General features: G+C 37.5%; 1 protein-coding gene across 1 annotated transcript in view; it reads left to right on the top strand.

Annotated features, from left to right (window-relative positions):
• The window catches only part of SEL1L2 (SEL1L2 adaptor subunit of SYVN1 ubiquitin ligase), a 127,847-nt gene that overhangs the window by 41,823 nt on the left and 63,394 nt on the right, over window positions 1-22,630 (top strand). The window contains 2 exon segments of the mRNA XM_073236947.1: window positions 1,479-1,647; window positions 17,268-17,370. Coding sequence (XP_073093048.1) covers window positions 1,479-1,647; window positions 17,268-17,370 — 272 coding nt within the window.

Here is a 22,630-nt window from a genome sequence, read left to right as displayed (position 1 = left end):
TCTATTTGTTAATGTGCAATATTTGGTACATATTTATGCCTAAAAAATTCATTGCTTATGAGAAGTTTAAATTTACCTGGGCATCTTGTATTTTTATTTGCTGAATCTGGTGATCCTGCAATAAAAAGATCACATTTAAAGTCCTTACATACCTACAAAGAAACTTGTGCATGAATGTTTATAGCAGCATTATTCATAATACCCAAAAGATGAAAACAGTGCAAATGTCCATGAGCAGACAAATGGATGCACATAAAGTAGTATATCCATATAGGGAATATTTTGGGGGCCGTAAAAAGGAATGTAGTACTGATACAGGCTACAAAATGGATCAACCTTAAAAATATCAGGCTAAGTAAAAGAAGTCAGTCACAAAATCCTACATACTATCTGATTTCATTCCTATGAAGATCCAGAATAGGGGAATCTACAGTCGGAATGTTGACGAGCGGTTACTGGGGCTGGGAGTAGGAGGCCTGGGAGAAGAGGAAGAGTAGTAACAACAGGACTCAGGGTTTTTTCTTGAGGTGATAACAATTTTTACAATTGTGGTGATAGGTACACATATCTATGAATATTCTAAAAGCCAATGGATTACACCTTTAAGGGTACAATTATACATTTATAATATAGTATATGAATTATATCTCAGTAAAGCATTTATTTCAGTCCTTACATGAACTCATGTTTCCTCATGATCTAGCTGCTGGGTCACTGCTTGGGTGTGTTTGCTACCACATAGGATGGCATTAAACATTCCAGAAAGTGATCTTGGAAAAAGGGAGTTTAAATTGTGATACTGAAAAGAAAAAGAAATCAATCAAATAAAACCTTGACTCTTCATTGATGTAGTACTTGACAGATAAAGGAATTTTAAAAATATTTCAATATAATTCTCCCTGAGAGTATGCACATAAATTATGAATATGTATCTCCATAAAGTTTTTGAATTTTCTCTTAAAATCCTATTTTCTACCACTCAAAAAAATCCCTCTCCCTAATTAAAATAAATTATTTTATATAACTTCTAGAAAGTACTTGGGAAAACAATCTTACATTTTTCTTCTAACCAGTAGCAGGGTTTCCTATACCTTCCACCCATTATATATTTGTTGTAATGCTTAGGGCCATACCAACATCTTTTTATTTTATGACTCACACAATTGATTTTACCATGACAATACAGGAATAATACAGTTGCTTAAATTCTCCTATTTTATTTACAATATTTAGGTTTCAGTGCCTGGCTGTGCAGTTCAGAAGACAATGGGAATTGGGTGTAGGTTTTTGTTTATAAAAGACATGAATTTTTAAAGTGAAGTAAGTCGGTGTATCACTCTGATTTGAAAAAAAAGCAGGAATTTGAGTGATTGCATTAAACTAGTGTTTTTGCCATGAGTAGATGAATTTTCTGCTTTCTTGTTTTATTTTTAAAAGCTACACATGAAAAAAATGAGCGAAAATATTTTCCTTTGTAGGTGCCAGTGAATGAAGTCAAACAATTTTTATCGCATATATTGGAAAGAAGAAAATTGATTAAAGTAACCAATAAAAGAGAAAATCTCTTAGAAAGGGAGAAGAATCAACATAAATTAAGAATAAAAGGAATTCACAATAAAGATGTCTTGAAAAGAAATAAAAAACACTGTAAGTAGAATTCCCTCTCCCATGTAAATTAAAAAGGACTTCATGTACTCTAAAATCAAATAGAGCTATTATCTGAAAGTCTTAGGATATAGTCATAGATACTTATACACACAAAAACCTTAAATTTTGTCTGCTTCTGTCCCCCATCTTAGATTCAGAATTTATATGGATGAGAATAAGCAAGGTTGAGTTAAGACTTATGAATTTAAAAATCTCTAAAATTTTGTGGATAAAACACTTGTCAACTATTTTGTTAATAGAAACCCTCACACATTAAATAAAACCAAAATTAATATAGGGTCCCTTTCTTTTTTCTAGTCTAGCAATCTAAAACTACCTAGTAAAAACATACTTGATTAATTCATCGATTTCTTTGGATGCAAGAACATATAAACTTTGGATGGTATAGAAAATATAAACAATGTCTCCATAGATTTTCTGTGCAGGAGGTAACTGGTACTTTATAATTTTAAATTATAAAATTTAACTATAATTTTCAACACTTGGGCCCCAGAGCTTGCTCTCCATGTTTTGTCAGCTGATTAAAACTGCTTATTTTTTTTAAGTCTGATGCATGAAAGCTTTCTCTTTTCTAACAGAAATGTATGAATTTCTATTTATTAATATATTTATTCATATATATTTAATAATATGTTATTAATATATTAATTAGGAGAGAGAAACTCCTTTGGTAGAGAAAAAGTAAAAATATCAAGTTTTAATGGCAAAAAAATGAACATATCTTAATATTCTTTAAATCCAAATCATATACATTGAGTCAGTCATTTGAACACTTTTTTACGTAAAAACATGGCCTGCCTTTTACTAGCACTGATCTACTGATTGGCATTTCTAGTATAAACCACACTTAAACTGCATCATCTATGTTTTCCCATCTCTGGCTTTTAATGAAACAAGGAAGTAAAGACATTTATGGAACAATCTGTGGACAGAATCCAGATATTTGCAGACTCCCTCCAACCCAAGTCATTTATAGATGCTTCACCAATTACATTGGTTAGTTTTTAATAAAAGGCTCTCTTTTATCAAGTTTTTTCATAGTATTTTGATTACATAGAAACATTTTCCTTGTGCACTTACATTTAATTAGTTTAATTAAATTCTGTAATTATAATAACAGCACAACTCGTACAGACAGGTTAGGCAACAGGCACCCCTGATCTTTGGTAAGATGCAAGGAGTGGGAACAGAAGTGCACACATGTACTAAAGAGAATGCACACACAAGCCTTTGGTTTGCTGTGGACATTTACAGTAAGTGAGTTGGATAGAAGAAATAAAAAGCATTGATTAATTTAGCACATAGAGTAGGTAGAGGTTGTTTAAGAGAGTTTCTGCTACTTAGAAGAGTAATGTCACACTTCAAATGAGAATTCTTTCCCTTATATGGAAATGTTTATATTATGCCTAATAATAATAAATAATGAGCTAACTCTAACTGAGCACATCCCATATTATTTTAAGTGCTTTGCCCAGTTTAAGATAGGTCATATTGTCTTCACTTAATAAAATGTGAAGCCTGTACATGCAGAAAAATGAAGAAATTTGCTTAGCGTCACAAAACCAATTTTTAGTAGCAAAACTAGGATTTCAACTTAGATCGTCTGGTGCCAAAGTTCTCTAGCTTTTAGCCATTATGCCATATTCCTCTCAAGAAAATGGCTGACAATATTAAGAAGTTTTAATCCCATGATTCTCAAAATGATTTTGAACAGATATTGAACTATATGACAAAATGCTGCAATTTCCTGAGCACCAAATTTACTTGAAGGCTTTATGGGAAATAAATAATGCTAAATAATTGAAAATATTTTTAATGCAGCTATTATGTAGGCAGTATATTTCAAAATTCACATGTTGAATTATCAAACCCAAGACTTCAAAGAAATCTCTTTCTGTCCTCCAGAATTCTAGAGAGTATACAAACATTCATCACTGCCCGTCTAAATGTTCAAAGGAAATTTGAGAAGCCCTGTCTTATAACAGTCTCAATACCTGTTCTTACAGATTTGCACAAATTGGAAAGTGTTTTCTTCTGACAGAATATAAAAAAGTGATCACTGCTAATAAGAGCAATAGATAGAAATTGAGAGCCAAGGGATTCCAGAGGAGAGAAAAGTTAGTTTGGGAGCTGATCTTAGTCACTAACTTAATTTTAGGAGAGTCTTGCTTTAACAAAGATTTAAAAAGTTTTGATCTTATTATTTTAGGAGTATTTTTCCCCATTTTCCCTGAAAGACTAGTTCACTGCTCAATTGAAGAGTTGGCTCTAGATATGACATAAAAATGTTAACATGTATGTTACTTGAAGTATCCAGTAGCATATTGACAGGAAACAAATGGCACATTTAAATAGAGTCAATTAGGAAAAGTTTAATAAAGGGCCTATTTCTAAAAGCGTAGATGGGATATAGGGAAACCACAAAGTAACCCCCAGGCTAGTGACAGCAATGGCATTACCACTTCTATGCCTGGATGGTCACAGGGCAGTAGCGGCTACTGGAGTGCTGAGAACAAAAGCAAGCAGTAAGTGAAGAGTGCCCTCTTACAGAAGTATGACCTCAGGTCAATAGACAAAGCCATCCTGTAGCAACCCAGATCGGGAAGCCAGGGAATAAATACTACCTCACTGTCCTACCCATCATACTTCCTGCTGATGCCTTTTAGCCAAACCTAAGCTGAAGCTGGAGGGGCAGGGAGTCCATTGATGCAGTCTACATGGATTAGTGTCCCAGAACATAGAGCAGGGTAGAGAGGATATCCAACACAATGCATTTTCCAAATAAGGGAAGTTAGATGGCATGAAAAGGATGCGAGGACTTTTAGTGACATGCAACAAAAGCATAGTTATTAAAAGTAAAATTGAGACTCTTAGAATTAATTAGGGGACTTTAGAGGTCATCTAGTCTACTATCTTTCATCAGATATTCCTGGCAGACGGCACCAGCTCCTATGTAAATACCTGTCAGTAAGCCCATTACATCATACAAGGCAGCTTGTGACTTTGTTTAATACATCTCTTTCTTATAATGTTCCTAACTTATGATAAACCAAAATCGCTTTCCAACAGTGACCTTAGGTGTTAGTTAGACTGTGTTTAATTATGGCAGTTGGAGCTGGACAGAACATTCCCATTATGGATTCCCACAGTGGAGCTGTCCACCTGTCTCACTGAATACTGTAGCTTGTGTATACTGTTTCTAAGATCATGTTACTTTTTTCAGAAAAAAAATGAATGATGCCCACTGACAGTGACGATGCCTAACAAACTTAGAGCAAATTGAAATGTTTTCCCACCTAAAAGTTCTAAGCTAGTATTATCAGTTAGGGTTCAACAGAATAAGAGAACCAGCAGGAGATACATATTAAAAGTACTAAGCTAGTATTATCAGTTAGGGTTCAACAGAATAAGAGAACCAGCAGGAGATACATATTAAAAGTACTAAGCTAGTATTATCAGTTAGGGTTCAACAGAATAAGAGAACCAGTAGGAGATACATGTAAGGATTGGCTTACATGATTATGGGAACAGGCTGGACAATTCTAAAATCCATAGGTTAGTTTGTCAAGAAAGGCAGGCTCGAATTCTCCAGCAGCAACTGAGGGTGCTGTTTTACAGGTGGAACCTTTTCTTCCTCAGAGAAACCCCAATTCCATTCTTAAGGACTTAAGATGAATTGAATCAGGCAAGCCCAAATCATCAAGGATAATCTCCATTACTTAAAGTCTTATGGGTTTTCATAACATCTACAAAATATCCTCATAGCAACAACCAGATGTTTGATTTAATAACTGGGAACTGTAGCCTAGCCAAGTAGACACACAAAATTGACCATCACACCCAGGTATCTCCTAACCCTTACATGTTCATCTAAATTTTTAAATCTAAATGTAATAGTTTACATTTGTGTTTATTAAATTTCATTGTATTCATTTTGGACTATTATTCTAACCTATGAATTACATTGATCAATTCATCAACCATTCTCTCCAAGTTTTCAGTCACTCAGAATTTTGACAAGCATGCTTTCCAATCTTTTCCCAAGTTCTTGTTAAAAAATTTAGCAAGACAGGGTCAGCTTTAGAGCCTAAAGCCCACAAAATCCACCATAAATCTCTATAATTATATTTACCCAACGTTCAGTCAGATGAAAATCTACATGTGATGAGGCTGAGAAAATAAAACGTCTTTTGCAAGAATGCCTTGTACAGTGAACACCACCCTTGCGTGAGAAGATGTCTTAAGCATTTGTGGGTAGAAGGTATGCAACCACCTCTTCCTGATTCATTCCAAGTATTGAAGGATGGAAAGAAATTGTACTGCACAGCCAGGGAGAAGAACTCTGTCATTTCATTTTTGCCACAGTAAGATGAAAAGAGAATGGATGAAATATGGGAGAGTGCTTGTAAGGAGACAAAGAGATGGTGATTGGCTGTGCTAACTTGAGAAACCAGTAAAACTCCAAAACTGAGGGAACCCATCTGATATTTTTAAAACAGTGATGCCTAAGATGACCAGTAAAGTTGTTTTTGCTCTTGGAATTAATCATCATCTCATTCTGCTATATGAAATCTTTGATTTAAAAAATCTATATTCCTCATAAATGTGTTGTACGGGTGAATATTTTGGGGGGATAACTCAAGAGATGTTGAGTCTCACGGTGGGTGGATGTGAGACAGGCCCATATAGTACCTGTGGAATCAGGAGTTAAGAAAGTAGAAGAAGCCATGGAGAAGTAACCTTCTCTGGAGGGAGGGTTTGAGTTTCACAAGCTGTGGAATGAACCAAGGATATGGCGTACACATGGTTATGAAGGTGGGTAAAAACCTTATTTAACTCTGTTCTCATTCAGTTCCCATTTCAACCTATTGTGCACAGGATATCAAAAAACTTGGGATATAGGTGTCATATATAAATGATATTCCCCACATTTCCTAGTCCTTCATAAAAGAGAAATGAGATTTAATCTAATAATTCTCAAAAACCTTCCTAATTCTTAATGATTACATCTCAGTAACTCATGTATGATAATCTGTTGAGAAATTGAAAAAGATTAACATCATGCTATTTCTAGAATATGAAATATATTTCTTCACATCTTGAAAATGGAGGAACTATTTACCCATTTTTAGTTCTCTTCCACCTGTTCCTTTACCTAGAAGTTATCAAATATTACCAACAGTGTCTGTACTCCCATTACTTCAGGGCAAGATCTGTACCTGGCATTATATCTGTCACATACTTCATATGACTTAATGCTTACTGAATTAAATTGAGTTGAATTATTTCCATACAGAGCTAGGAGGTAAAATCAGATCTTCTGACTCTAAGCTCAGTATTCTTTAAACTATACTACTATGTAGGTGCTACATAAAAATAATAAATCCTTACATTTTTAGAGTACATTTGAATAGTGTTTTGTAATTGAACACAATGCTTTCACATCTATTATATTTTTTTAAATGGCACACTCATTTTCCCTCAGTGTATCATATCACTATAACTTCAACAACTAATTCTTTGTTCTGAGTCAGAATTGAGTCCAGTAGAATAATTATCTTTATTGTTTGTAAGACAAATCAGTAATTAATCATGCAGCAGGAACAGTGAAGCCAACTGGAATACTACCTTCTATGTCTTTCCTGACCCTTCCATTGTTATAATGATAAGTTTGGAAAACTGACAGAAACAACACAAAGCCACTTTGGAGAAACATTTCCACAATTCCTACATAAAAAGCATTATTTGGTGACTATAGCATCTTACAACACTGATGGACAGTGATTGCAATGGGGTGTGGGGAAGGACTTGATACTAAGGGCGAATGTTGAAACCACAATGTTGCTAATGTGAAATCTTCATAAGATTGTATATCAATGATACCTTAATTTCTGGAATTTCTTGGAATTAATCATTAATTTTGGTGATTAGACCAGATCACTACACAGCTCTTGGTTGGATTGGGGTAGGGTGTCTTGGAGTCTTCCTCTAAAGTAGTCTTAGCATTCTTTCTTGCTTTGGGGTCTGTGTCCAGGTAGGCTGAGTTTATTATTACTTCACTGACTTTTAGAATATACTTGGAGGACACTGTGAAGTGCCATATCAGACCCCCCCCTTTGATGAGGGACTTGTTGCTCAATTGCTAGGAGTGCAGTTGGCAGACAGCCTTCAGCAGTGAGTCCCTTTAGGGACTGTCTCAGGTCCAGAGAGCTGCAAAGCCCAAAGTTATGCTACTTCCCTGGGCAGCCCATTTCCAATGACTAATCTGTTCAGGGTCATAAAAGTCTGACCATCTCAACCTGACTTGGGTGAGTTAGAAGAGACATTTTAGCTCCTGAGAACCCTGTGGGGTCAGGCAGGGTTTTACCTGGGCTTGCATCACAGCCCCTTCCTTCTGCCCCATCCAGCTTCTTCCCCAAGTGTAGTTCCCAAGGGCATTTAATAAACACCCTGAACTCTGAGAGTCTGCTTTTCGGGGGCTTCAATCTGCATGCCATTAGATACCTATTACTTACTGAAAGTTTTTCTTTAAATCAACACAGGTTTTTTGTAAATTAGTTTATTTAAAAAAAAAATTCTAAAGACCTCCCATTCTAGCAAAATGGTTGGGCAATCCAATATGAAAATCCTGCTGTTACAAATCTGAAATCCCAAATGCTAGCAATGATGAAAATAAGCATGTGAGTTGATGTTTTCTGATCAGAACTGGTAGTGGAAGAGCCTTGGATTTTACATTCCAGGCTAGGAAAATAAAAAGACATTAAGATTTTCGACAAGCTAATTGGAATGAAGAGCTATGAATCAAGCTAGGAGTCTCAGAGAGCTGTACATGCAGTGAAAGGAGAGAGAAACAAATATGAAAGAAACTCTTCCTCACTTAGACTTTCACGGGGGAAAAACATGTCCCAGAGAAAACCTCTGCCACAGCCCTGTACCTTATACAGATTTTAATTTGAATTTATGCCGCCTGATCTTTTTAGTGAACACTTTAAAGCCAATTGGTTAACATACAAAAATACCCTTCCATTGTTATAATGATAAGTTTGGAAAACTGACAGAAACAACACAAAGCCACTTTGGAGAAACATTTCCACAATTCCTACATAAAAAGCGTTATTTGGTGACTCTATAGCATCTTACTACACTGATGGACAGTGATTACAATGGGGTGTGGGGAAGGACTTGATACTAAGGGCGAATGTTGAAACCACAATGTTGCTAATGTGAAATCTTCATAAGATTGTATATCAATGATACCTTAATTTAAAAAAATGCCTTGTTTGGGGTGAGCTTACTAGTCTTAAAGAAAATTTTATAAAATGCACCAAGTTAAAAAAAAGTCTACTCGGGGTGAATTAGTTTGCACATACATGCACACACTACACACACACACACAATATAAGGCATAGTACCCACAAGTCTTTGTATAATAGAAAAGCAATGTGAAAAAAAACCTGTAGAATAGATAAATTTTTAGTTAAGGGACCATAAGAAAAAGACAAGTCATCATGGAAAAGAATGGGCATCTGCACAAAGGAACAAATATAAGAAAAATGGAAAATATGTACATTTAAATTTAAATTGAGTGGATAGTTTAAATAGAAGATTAGACACTGTGACAGAGAATAATAAACCAGGGAAAGATCAGAAGAAATTGCCCTGAATGAAACCCAGAAAGAAAAATTGAACAACAGAGATCATAGATTAAAATAAAAATATTATACTCAGATATATACTGTTTGCAAAAGATATACTTAAAACATAACATAAAAAGGCTGAAAGTAAATGGATGGAAGTAATATTTTAGGCAATACTAATCAAAAGAGAGCTGACATTAATTTCAGACAAAATAGACTTCAAGGTAAAGGCAGGAATAGCAGAAAGCGTTATCACATAGTGTTCACCACAATGATGAAATGTGTATGTTGAAAAATTCAGGAAATTCTATTAAGCCATGGGAATTAATAGAGTTTGGCAAAGTTGCTGGATTTAAAAATTACTATGTAAAAGTCATTAGCAATAAAAACTAAAAGATACTTAAGAATAAATCTAACAAAGACCTACATGATGTTTAAGAAGAGGAAAAGCATAAAACTTTTTTGAAGAATTATAAAAAATACCTGATTAAATGAAGAGTTATTATGAATGAGAGTTTATGAGTAGGAAGACCCAAATTCTAAGTTATCATTTCTTGCCAAAATATTTTTTAAATTGCCCAAAAGGGCTTTCATGGAATTTGACAAACTAATTTTAAAAGTAAATATGAAAATAAGTCTAAGGATAGCCAAGGTACTTTTGAAGTAGAATGAAAAATAGAACTTGTCTCACTAGGTTCTTACTATAAAATGTCATTTATATAAACAATATGGTATTGACATGTGAATTGGAAAACAGAAAGTTTAGAATCAGTTCCATAGACACAGAGAAATTTAGTATATGGCAGAGGTGGCATTACAAATCAGCTGGGAAATCTAACAAAGATCTACATGATGTTTAAGAAGAGGAAAAGCATAAAACTTTTTTGAAGAATTATAAAAATTTCTGATTAAATGAAGAGTTATTATGAATGAGAGTACAAACAAATTGTACTCAGGCATTTGAGTCTCACTTGGAAGAAGATTAAGACCAGATCCCATCCTCACCTCATACACAAAACTAAATTTCAGATGGATTTAAGACCTAAATGTGAATACCAAGATTGAGCAATCTTAGGAAAAAGCATTTTGATGTTGGCATAAGAAAGGAACTCTTAGAAAATACAAAAGTAAAACCATAATAGCAATATTCATAAATTTACTACCTGAAAATAAAAATTTTTAAGAGGTAATTTATTATAAAGTTAAAAAAATCCCCACAAAACGGAATTGCAACAAATATAGTCAACAAAGAACTCTATTTGGTTATACAAAAAACACCTACAAATCAATAGGAAAACCAAATAGAAAACTAAACAAGGATACAAATAAGCAACTCCTAAAAGAGAAAAACAACCAAAGGTAAATAAATGTACTAAACTTCACTAGTAATTGCAGCAATGCAAATTTGATAGCAAAGATTTATCATTTCACACAGAGAGCAAAACTAAGAGGTCACATAACCCCATGAGTGATCCAGAATGTGAGAAAATGAGAACAACATTTATACATAACTGGTGAGAGTGTAACTTTGGAACAACTTCTTTGTAGAGCAATGTGGTAAAACATAAGATGTGTGCAGCCCACACTCAGTACTTGTACTTCTAGAAATACATCCTAGAGAAATTCTCATACATCTGTGTAAGAAAATGTATGCAAGGATTTTCATTGCACAGAATGTGGAAAAACCTAATATCTGTGGAATGGGTAGGGTAAATAATGGAGGAATTAAAAAAATCAACTGGTCTATTCATACAAAAAATTTTGACCAGACATATGGAATTGGTTAAAATTAATGAATAGGCCTACTTGTAACTAGATAGGTAAATATCAAAAAGTGGACAGTGAGTTGCAAAAGTACATACAGTATGATGCTACTCATATAAAGTATAGAAATAATATTGGCATAGATATATGAGAGCTACACAGCAACTTCAGGACAATAGCTACCTCTGAAGTGAGAGCAAAGGAAAGGATATTAAGAAGGTTTTGGGTATGTCTGTACCATTCTTTTTCCTTAGAGATATATCAAAAACAAGGCAAAATGTTACCATCTCTTAAATTGTATATGTGAGAGGAGAGGGTTATGGTGAGGCATGTTTTATTTTCTGGATTTTTTTGTTATGTTTGAAATATTTCATGGTTAATTTTTTAAAGAAATAAATGGAAATTAGTATCACTTGAGATAAATGGAATGTACAGATGAATATATATTAAATACATTAACTATCAAAATCTTAAGGTTTGTGTGTATACCACTTAAAATTGCCTCATGTGCCCTTTGGGAAACATAACGTAAGGTGGTGCATACTGGCAAGTGCAGCTAGGTGTCAACACAGTCACTTTGAGCAGGCACTGGCCCCCCAGAGGGCTATGAGTACAGCAAATCACTGTCTTTCTCTCCCTTCTGCTCCCACTTATTCCTGAAGGGCTTCCCATTGTCCAAGGCCTCCCACAAGCACTGTCTTCTTACATAATCATGTCCAAACCACTAGACTAGATATTGTCAAGTGTGCATAATGATGCTCTGAGTCATCAAAACCAGGTTAAATCATGCTCATTATCTTCTGTTGGGCAAGGTGGAGGAATATATAGTATACTTCCTAGGCAGATTTCCATCAGGAAACAGTGAAAATAAAAAGGGATAGGATTCATCTAATGGAAAAAGTTATTTATATGAAACACACTTCTCAATAATGACACATAAGTGAGGTATTACTATAAATAACCTGTTGTATAAGTATACAACAAAAAATTACAATAAATTTATTTTTTGATGTATTTTGAGCCTGTTTTTCAAATTTTTCAAATTACCTCTGTGAAGCAGTATGAGTACAGACTCTGAAATTAGACTGCATAGATTTGAAAACTTACCTACTGGTTACCAAACATATGACATTAGACAGGTTATTAACTTCTCTATGCCTGTATTACCTCATTGCTAAAATGGGAACGATAATAGCTCCTTCTTTTTATCATCTATGAGAAAACCACCCTGTGCCTCAGTGCTTTGTGAATGTTAGCTCCTACGATAATACATACTGGTTTTAATTTTTTATTTGTTTTACAAAGTTCTTTCTGATAAATTGAGTTTTAGATAGTGAATTAAATCTTTGTACATCAGAATCTCTGTCATTTCAAGCTTTGTTTAGTAGATATTTGAAAAGAAAAATGTTTCTGTACTTATAATATGATTTGTGTACCATTTCCTAGCAATACCACTGGAGGTATTTATGTTTGACAACAATGATCTGGAGACATCATGAATCAGCTTGATTATTGTAAATATCTACGCTCTTATTCAAGTGCATTTGAGTTGATCTTTATCTGACTAAACTCTGCTGAATCATTCTTTCTTGGATGGAATGCTATTTTTAGTAATGGATTGTTATTCTCTCTCTTTATCTGGGATTGTATCTTCCTGGCACACATTAGGGCAAATGTGAAGAGCTCTTCTAATGCATTATTCAGAAAATCAGAAGCTGAAGTTGGTTTATATTAAATATAATTGAAATTAGATATGAAGGATGCAGTGTCTGTGTAGGCAAGATTTTTTCAGGGGAAGAATTTCCCATTTTTATCTCCTTGTCTCATTTTAATGGTGAAAGCACTTGATTTTTAGTCAAACCAAAAGACATTCCTCTTCTAGCTTAACTGTTACTTCTTCTAACTCTCAATGATGCTTTATGTGGTTCATGATGTAACTATAATTTGAAATTCAAAATAATGAATGTATTGTTTTGCCTTTTTTTCCTAGATGTTTTAGGTGGCATTATTTAAATTTAAATGTTAAAGTTTTTATTTTGTTGTGAAATATGTAAGAGAGAGGAATGAAGGATGGGGCAAGGGAAAGAGCTGAGCAAAGACAGGTTTCAGGAGAAGTTTAGGGTTTTGAAGAGTGAATTGTACCAGAGGATTGCCCCTTCACTTAGGTGAGGGGGTTGGGCTGTTACACCCCACATCTATCAGTCAATGACTATAGTTCTCCAGCACCCTAGGGCATTAAATATCCATGTTAAAGACCTGCCCTGTTTGCTAGACCTCCCTAATTACAATAATCTTTGTCTGTATTTCTCCTCAGTCACTTACCAGGTATATGTACAGCTATTTCACCAATATAACTTCAAAGTCAAAAATAATTGTCTCTAATCAGAGCTGCCTTCTTGACACTTCTGCTCTCTTTCTTCTACCAAACCTACCTTCACCTTCACAATGACCTCAGTTCCCTCCTCCCATATCCTCTTCACCCTTCTGTCCACTCCCCTCAGTTATGCTTTCTTCCACAGCCAGCCTGGACCACATGACCAACCACAACACCCAAGCCCTCACTTTTCATTTAAGACACACTATCCCCCCACCATTGTTTCATACGTATGGTTAATTTGCATTGACCGTTTCCTCCAAATGGCCAGTTTCTTCTTGGCCTGACAAACTCATACCCAACTTTCAATAACTATCTAAACTGTCATTTCATCTGTGAAGACTTATTTCTTTCACTTAGAGTAAGGTGGCTGAAGTCTGGAGCCTACCTACTACACTGCCTACTTAAGAGTATAGTCATGAGAAAGTGGCCTTGTCAGAGCTGGGCTACCTGGGCATCCAGCTTCCTAGGAAAGTCAGATACCCAGCACCTGGAGACCTTGGGGATCCATGGGAAATTATAGTACCTTCTGCTTAGAGAAGGTAGCCACTGATCTGATAGGAAGCAAAGTTGGGGTGCATCCCTTCTTATAGGGAAAAGAGGCAGCTTGTATTCCATGCATCCAGAGTTGGCATCTATTAGTTTGCAAGACTGCCATAACTACATACCATCAATAATTTCAGCTTAAGCAACAGAAATTAATTTTCTAGATCAGGATCTAGAAGTGCATGATCAAGGTGTCAGAAACGTTGGTTTCATTTTAAGCCTTCTCTCCATGGTTTATAGATGCAGCATCGTTACATGTTCCTTTCCCCCACACACCCTTGGTGTCTCTTCCTCTTCTTATAAGGACAGCAGTTATATTGGCATGGAGCCCCACCCTAATGGCCTCATTTTAACTCTCTCACCTCTTTAAGGATCTTATCTCCAAATAATGTTACAGTCTAAGGTACTGAGGGTTGAGACTTCAGCATATGAATTTGGGCAGACACAATTCAGCCCCAAACAGCATCCAAGTTAGATATGGAATGCACCTAATACTGCAGATGTAGCAAAATGTCAGGAACTCTCTACAAACACTGAAGTATAAATTCATTTACTTGAAGCACTTTCCACACTTATTGCTATTTTAAATAGTGTTCTGGCATACCTATCCTGCCCTCTTTGATTCCTGATCCTCTAATCCATACCACTTCTCATTTAGCTTAGAGCCCCTAGCAGGACAGAGCAACAGGCATCTATTGAGTTCCATTCAGAGGACTCCAGACTATTTAAGGTCCTTAACATAAAGTTCAGGATGATCTCTTCAGGTCATTTCCTGACTGTGTTCTCCCCAGATCTGGAGATCATTAAACCGGAAAAAAGGAAACTAAAGTGTTGTCAGAATAACATCTGATAATCAAGCCCTCTTCTAGCAAAGAAAACGTGTATTTCAACATATTTGGTAGGGAATTGTATAAAATCTCTGGGCATGAGGGACCCCATTATGAAACTCCATTTTCCTTTCTAACTAATGCACTTTTGAACTAGGCAAAAAGACATTTTGACCTAGGCCAGAAACAAAGTTGTCTTTTACAAGTGACTGATCATAAAATCAACAGGGCCACTAGCATCCAAGAAGAGACCATGAAGAAAAACTGTCAATATGGACTATAGGGAGACAGGGTAGTGAATTAAGGCATACCAGGACTTGTTTCACTTGATAGCACTAATAAATCAGTCAAAAAAAGTGTTAATGAAACAGCTCAGCCTGTTAGTACCCAGTCAATAATTCCTTTTCTCCTCCTCTGTGCAAGCCGTGTAATTGTCCCCTTCCTCTTTCTCATAAAAACTCCTTGCTTCCCCATGGAGGCAGGACACTTTCTCTAGTTGCTGCCAGAATCTGTGCTACGCAAATTTCAATTCTTAGACCCTCCCAAATAAAACCTTTGTTTCTTTTTCTTAGTTGACATTGGGAAGCCAAAAAAAGAATGTCAAATAAAAGTAAAAGCCATGGGTGGAAATCTGTGGTAGTAAATCATTTATCAGATGTTCATGCCTGCAGTATCAACCTTTCAAAATTTCTTCCTGCTCTTTGAAAGCATGTTAGTAGGTGCAGTTGCTATTGCAAACACCTACTGTTAGGTTTTGCCATTATTTTTCCTCTATAATCATGAGGATAGATGAAATACAACTCAAAGCAAAAATTAGATGCTTAAAGTGTCTGGAGTTACTACAATTGATTAGATAACTTGAAGCATTCAAAATAATTGTAAATTGGCTTTTAAGTTTAAAAAATTTTTTCAATTTAAAAAGCAAACTAGACAACTTGGATAGTTTGTCAGGAAGAAGAAAAACAAGTTTTTTATGATCTCGTTAATGAGGCATCAAATCCCGGAATGCCTCTCCTTTTAAAAATGGTATCAGGCATGGTTCACCTAAACACAAGTTTCACCGAGTGTCATAATGGACTTGGAGACACTGCGATGTTGTGGAAGGTTGTGGTTGTGTGTTTGTGTGTTGGAGGTGGAGTGGTGGCTCTTAGGCTGACTCTCCCTCCAGCTTTCCCCTTCTTTAAACTAGTGATGATAGTTTAAATATTGTGAATTGTTATATGAAATCTCAAACATTTGAGAAGCAGGTAAAATTCCACTTCTTTATTTTCTTTAAATACTATAAAATTGACTCTAAATTCCCATCCCATGACAGATTATTGGTGTTCTTTCTGTGTGTCTTCCCCAAGATCTTAGAAAGGTTCTGCAGGAGTTAAAGGGAGCCTTGGGCAGAGCAAAATTTTCAGGGAGAGTCTCTCCCCCAATCCTAGGTGCACATTGGCCATCTAGGAGATGACCAATGCTCAGGTCCTCATATTCTATTTGAATCTTATGGCTGTGAGGTTTACGGACCATCTTCAGATGATGAAATGTGAGAGCTGAAAGCCTGGTGTCCAAGCAGCTGACTTTAAGGTACACCAGGGAACCCTTCCCTTCCCTAGAGACCTTGCTTCCTGCTATCTTGCTTGTAGAACCATGCATCCCTTTCCCAGACTGGGAGTATCTCTCTCCCTCCTACCATCAGTAGCATCCCTCTATCTCCTCCATGATCCAGACCCTTTCACAAAAGACAGTAATAGAGTACTTTTGCAGGCAGCTCTACCTTCTAATTAAAGGCAAGATAATACTTGAAATGGCAGAGGTTAAAGAAATAGAATGTAGGAAAGGAAATTTTTGACCTCTACACTTCTAGGTTCTGTTGGCTGGTCTATTAATAAAATTGACATAAGTCAGTTTAAAAGGAGGAAAAAAATTTTAATTTTGTATGTACAGGGACCTACAAAGACATGAGAGTTTCCAAGACAGTCAAGCAACTGAGGCTTATAGGCATCCTGCGCTAAGAAGCAGCTAAGGTCTGAGGCTTCAAACAGAAGGAGGATAATTCACAGGAAGCTGGGAAGAGCAAATATTCAGTAAACAAATGTTTGTCAGAGAGGCCACAGAGAGACAATGGGACACTGAGAAGAATGTGAATAAATATGTCATGCTAGCTCTGAAGAGCATAACAGACCTAGCCCATACTCTACAGTTATCTCTGGTGATAGCTCTCTTCTTGGAGCAGGCCCTCTATCTAAATTCTTAAGGCAGTTAAGGGAGGTAAAAAGCATTTCCTGAGTTTTCTGGGCCTTGATCGTCTTCAGCTCATAATAATCCACATGCCAAAGTGGCACATTTTGTGGAGGCTCTTTCTGAACCCTTTCAAGAGCAAAACCCAAAATGTATATGCCAGCACATTATTTTTTAAATATTAACATAAAATAATAATATTTTTCCTTATTTGTCCATATATAGTAAAAGGACATGCAAAGAAAAATTTCACAGATGAAGGAGACCACATATTTAAGATGGGCATGAAGATTCTCCAGCAGTCTAAAAACCAAAAACAAAAAGCAGAGTAAGTCTTTATCCAGTTATTAAGCCAAGTGAACTTTCCAGTTTGAAAAAAAGAACAATCCAAAATATAGTTTGTCATTAAAAACTTATCAGAATAACAAACTTATTTTCCCATAAGCTTTCATTTCTCAAAGGATCAAATGGTATTTAAAGACTCTTACAAATAATCAGTGTAAATAAACAGAACTGTATGTGAAATTATGGTTCCCTACAATTTAAGTGAAATGCAACATTAAGTTAGTGTCTGAGCATTCAGGCAAAAATGTGCTGTTTTGACTTTAAATTTTTAGGTATTTCAAAGGAATTAGAATATTTGTTTTAGAATTATTTTGCTTTACTGATCATTTGTACAGCACCTTATGGTTCACAGAGCACTTTCATGTACGTGATTCCATTTTAACCCCAGAACAGCGTGATGAGGAGCTTCATATTTCCTCTTTAAAAAATAGGGAATAGAAATTCAAGGATTAGCAGAAAATTTAACAGAAATTAAAGTGAGGTGATCAGAAATAGGCAGCTGGGATGTGAGCTGTGATCACATGGTCTCACTCCATGTTGTTTCTCTTTTCAATTCTCTACTTTATCCTGAAGGGAGGCAGAAATATCTTGTCCCCTGTAGAAGAGGGGCAGAACATGAGGTCATCCCTCAATTCTCTAGTTAGAACCTTGGGATCAAATCCTAACTTTACCATTTATTGGCTGTGTGTTGCTGGGCAAGTTACTTAACCTCCCTGTGTCACGGATAATATAGTCAAGCTCTTAGAACAATGCCTGGTACATAGTAACCAGGGGATTTCGCATTTGTTATTTCTATCTCTAGTCTTCTAAGTGGAGGGAGTGAGAGAGAAGAAAGCATGTGTGTCTTGAACCAATAGTAGAAAGAATGGACTCTGAACCCTCAACCAGGAGACATCTTTTGTTTTCACACAGATTAGGCATATGAGCCCTGGGTGAAACATCCCAGAATTGGGGTAGCCAGCCCTAGACAGGCCAGCAGCAGAGTCCATGCATTCTTTCTTTAAACTTGAAACCTTCAAGAAGAGTGTAAGGGTATAGAGGATGAAGGGGCACTCAACTGTGAACCTGCTTATAACAACATCAACAGCTTCCTTTTGCTAAGCTCCTTTGTTGTGCTAGTTATTGTTCTAGGCATTTATGTGTGGAATATTATTCATTCCTCATGATGATACTAAGAGACATGAATTATTGTCCCCAAATTACAAGGAGGAAATGGAAGGTCAAAAAGATTTGTAATTCTTCCAAAGTGACAAGAAAGAAGGAAGGGAATTTGTCCGCTCCCTGGGGGAAGCTGCTTTAGAAGCTCTGTATAAGAGCAGAGGAAACATTCCCCAGCAAAACCTGGGCCTTATGCTGAGCATTCTGGGGGCTGCCATGAGGAGGATGGCATTAATTCAGACCACAAAAATAGAGCCTGATAGGGAAGTCAGTTCATACAGGTGCCCACTGAGTAGATGAGTAAGAATAAGGAAATCTCAACTCCGGTAGCTAGAGGAGAGAACAGGGCTGGTCCCTGAGATTTCAGACTAGCTCTGCTCATAGCAGGTGAACTAAAGATGAGGACCTCAAGGTACACCCTTTCAAGTCCAAGCAAACCTGAGACTCAGCTTGATGGGACAAAATTACTCTTACAAGGTCCCAAGTAACTATCCAGTTAAACTTGATGGGTGCCCTCCTTTTTGGCTTAAAGAATGGGGAGGAAATCCAGACTTGGTAGCAGTGCAGGAACTTCACGCCTACCTGGTGTCATTCAATCTCAGGCTCCTTTTTCACAGCCTAGCCTTCCTCCAGAATGCCAGAAGAGCAGCTTGTTTTTGCAGCTGCATGAATACATGAGAGGGTACATAAAGCTGAGTCTCCTGATCTTTCTGAGTTAGTAGCAATAGAGAAAACTGAAACTAAATCTGTTCATAGCAAGAGACCCCAGGAGTCTGTGGACAAGCTTTGTGAAAATCCTTGTTATTAGCATGGTCTGCCCTCCCCTTAAGCCAGTTACATCTAATGTAACCATTTATAAGTCCAGGGAAAGGAAATCCCAGGGCAAAATACCTCTAAAAACCAAAATCAGTCAAAGGGAGAAATAGTTTGAAAACTGTTTATTGCTCACAAACTAAAGCCCCAGGCTGTCTTTCTTCTCTGCTCAAGCAGCAACCACGACACTGGCCCTCCCCGTCACCTCTCAGGTTCAGATAAGCCCTCGGTTGCCCAGGTAATCACCCATTGATATGCAGATGTACTTCTCCACCCCTGAGGAAAGATGCAAATGCACTAAAGCCATACTTCTTTCCACCTATGAACACTTACTGATATGCAGATATACTAAAGCCAGGCGAGATATTCTGGAAATGTTTCAGTTTTACCCACAATCCACCCCTCCAGAAATCTTGCCTTACAATTTACTCCATCCCCCTCTTCCAACCAATCTAGTAACATGCAATAGCAACGGCAATAAAATCTTGATAATCCTCAAGCCAGAGGATTCAGCTAGGTTACTTTACAGCACAATCTCTCACTAAGCACAAAAATATGTTTCTACACTTATTTACTCATTCCTAACAATCATGCTAGATTGCTCACAAAACTTTTACCAAACGTTAGACAAAGTCAAGCCTCTCTTTAAACATTATTTTCTTAACAACAGCAACACAATCATAATTCTCAAACCAGAGGATTCAGCTAGGTTCAAAGTCCCATGCAGTTAAGTCCAAAGCTCATCCATTCCAATCATCATGCGGCAGCTGCAGCCAGGGGGTGCATCCAGGACACAAATACCATAGAAGCAAATAACCATGATTGTCAGGGGCCAATTTGCTGTTATTACAGGAATACACAGAAGACCAGCTTCCAGGCCTTTTCCCCAAGGTGCCAGAAGAGCCAGCCATCGCCGATCCATGTGTTGAAATGTCCAGGGCCACGTCCATTTTACTCCTAATTGCTGCACCCATCCTTGCACCACATGTCCAATAAAATGGGTACCTCAATTGCTTTCAGTAACCGGCGACCGACCATAGGCTGCAGAGAGATGCTCTAGGCCCCTCTTGGTGGTTTGCTGATCTGCACAACGCACAGGGCACTCCTTCTGGGCTCAGCTGACTTCTTCAAAGGTGAAAGACAAGCCACACCAATGGGCCCACATTGTCTTTTGAGGTGTCTGTACCACACCACTCCGTGGCCTTTGGGTCCAGTCTTGCACCCACCCCGCAATGGGATAGAAGATTATTACCTTGGTCGGAGCTGTTCCAGCGATGGGCTCTGTAGCCAGCAAGTTGTGGTACACAGCAGCCAGTTGCTTCAAGGTGACCCGGACCTCTGCTCCTTTCCATGGTTGTGGCCAGGCTCCGGCGGGCAGCAAGAGCAGCAGCAGTGGCAGAAGCAGTAGCCTTAGGCTAAGGCCACAGGCCGGGGTAGACACGGCCAGCAGCGGTGGTGGCACCTCCACCACCACACGAGTGTGGGCACATGTCCCTCAGCGCGAGTGCCACTTCTCCCCATCATTTCTAGGGGCGGGCCTCCCAAAGGTCACACCCATTATGACAGATTTCGGGTTCAGAGGAACCCTGCCAACTTATGCCAATTGTAAGTCCAGGGAAAGGAAATCCCGGGGCAAAATACCTCTAAAAACCAAAATCAGTCAAAGGGAGAAATAAAGTTTAAAATCTGTTTATTGCTCACAAACTACAGTCCCAGGCCATCTTTCTTCTCTGCTCAAGCAGCAACCACAACACTGGCCCTCCCCCTCACCTCGCAGATGAACCCTCTGTTGCCCAGGTAATCCCTCTGTTGCCCACTGATATGGAGATGAACTTCTCCACCCCTGAGGAAAGATGCAAATGCACTAAAGCCATACTTCTTTCCACCTATGAACACTTACTGATATGCAGATATACTAAAGCCAGGCGAGATATTCTGGAAATGTTCCAATTTTACCCACACCATCTATCTGATTACTGTTGGGGAGAGAAAAGTAAACACCCTACTGACCAAAAAGGAATCATGTCTCTCCCGTTCACTCCCTCTGTCCTACCTCCTCCTTGCTTCACCACTTACTTCTCAGAAAGGGGTAACATAAGATAAAGGTGCTACTAGTCCTTTTGGCTCATCCACACCCACATCAAGGCCCAGTTCATTCATTCACTCAATCATTCATTCATTCACATTCAGCCTCTTTGTAGTATGAGGGGGAAAACTGCTGAACAAGTCAACTGTTGGAAGTACAGATGTTAAGCAAGCGTATGTCAGGGAGACAAAACTTGTCTGAAGGAGTCAAGAAGCCTCTGACTTCAAGGGTTAGCTGTCATTAAGAATTACTCCCCACCAGTAAAGAAGTTTTGAAGATAATGATGCCAGGGTTCTTGTTCACAAAACTGAAGAATGAGCTTCACAAACATTCAAGGTAGGAGAGCAAGGTACAGGCTTTTATTGAGAGATAAAGTGAAAGGACGGAGCTCCCGGCTCACACCAGGAGGGGGCAAGAGAGTTCGTAGTGGCACGTTGTCTAGGGGGTTTTATAGTCAGTTGAGGATTTTTCGAGAACATGAAAAGAAGTTTAGGGGTGTGGACTTATTAAGTGGTCCTAGGATGTTTACAATTAACTTGATACAAGTAACCTCCTGCTCTGTTGATTTTTCCCTGAGATACCAGCATCTTGGTCTGGAGACATATGAAACAAGGCTACCTGTTCAGCCCCCAAGGTGGGCTGAGGCATTGTTTGCTAAAGAGTAACTTAAGTGCAATCTTATCTTTAAGGTAGAATCCTTCTTGCCTTCTACTGTGTTATGGCTGGGCCTGCATGCTAAATTAGTTTGCCCAGTTTGCAAAATCATCAGATATGAAGGAGGAAAGACAGCACATAGGCCTGGGCCTTTTAGCATGTTAAAGTGAATCTTACACATGATTATAAATGATTAGCATAAAATAAACATGTGCTACTCTTCTTTATCTGGGGTACACCAACTGATCTTACTGAAGAATGATTCTAGGGCTGAATGTTTAACACAGAGTTTTAGTAGGAGGTTTCTTTGCATGTAGTTACATTGCTCTGACTGCAAATATCCTGCCTTGCTTTTTTTCTGGCGGCCCTCACCCTACTCTGACTACACCCACCGTCCCTGTCTCAATAAGCTGCTGCCCCACACTAAGTTTTTAATGTGTCCTAGAGATGCCTTTAGCATCTACTATCAGATCTCTTAGAAATAATCCAGATACCTAGTTGAACTTTCTTTTTGGGATCTGCCACTGTTGAC

The sequence above is a fragment of the Manis javanica genome, chromosome 5 (assembly GCF_040802235.1).
Source record: "Manis javanica isolate MJ-LG chromosome 5, MJ_LKY, whole genome shotgun sequence".
NCBI classification, from domain to species: Eukaryota; Metazoa; Chordata; class Mammalia; order Pholidota; family Manidae; genus Manis; species Manis javanica.
This window is presented reverse-complemented; position numbering and strand designations above follow the sequence as displayed.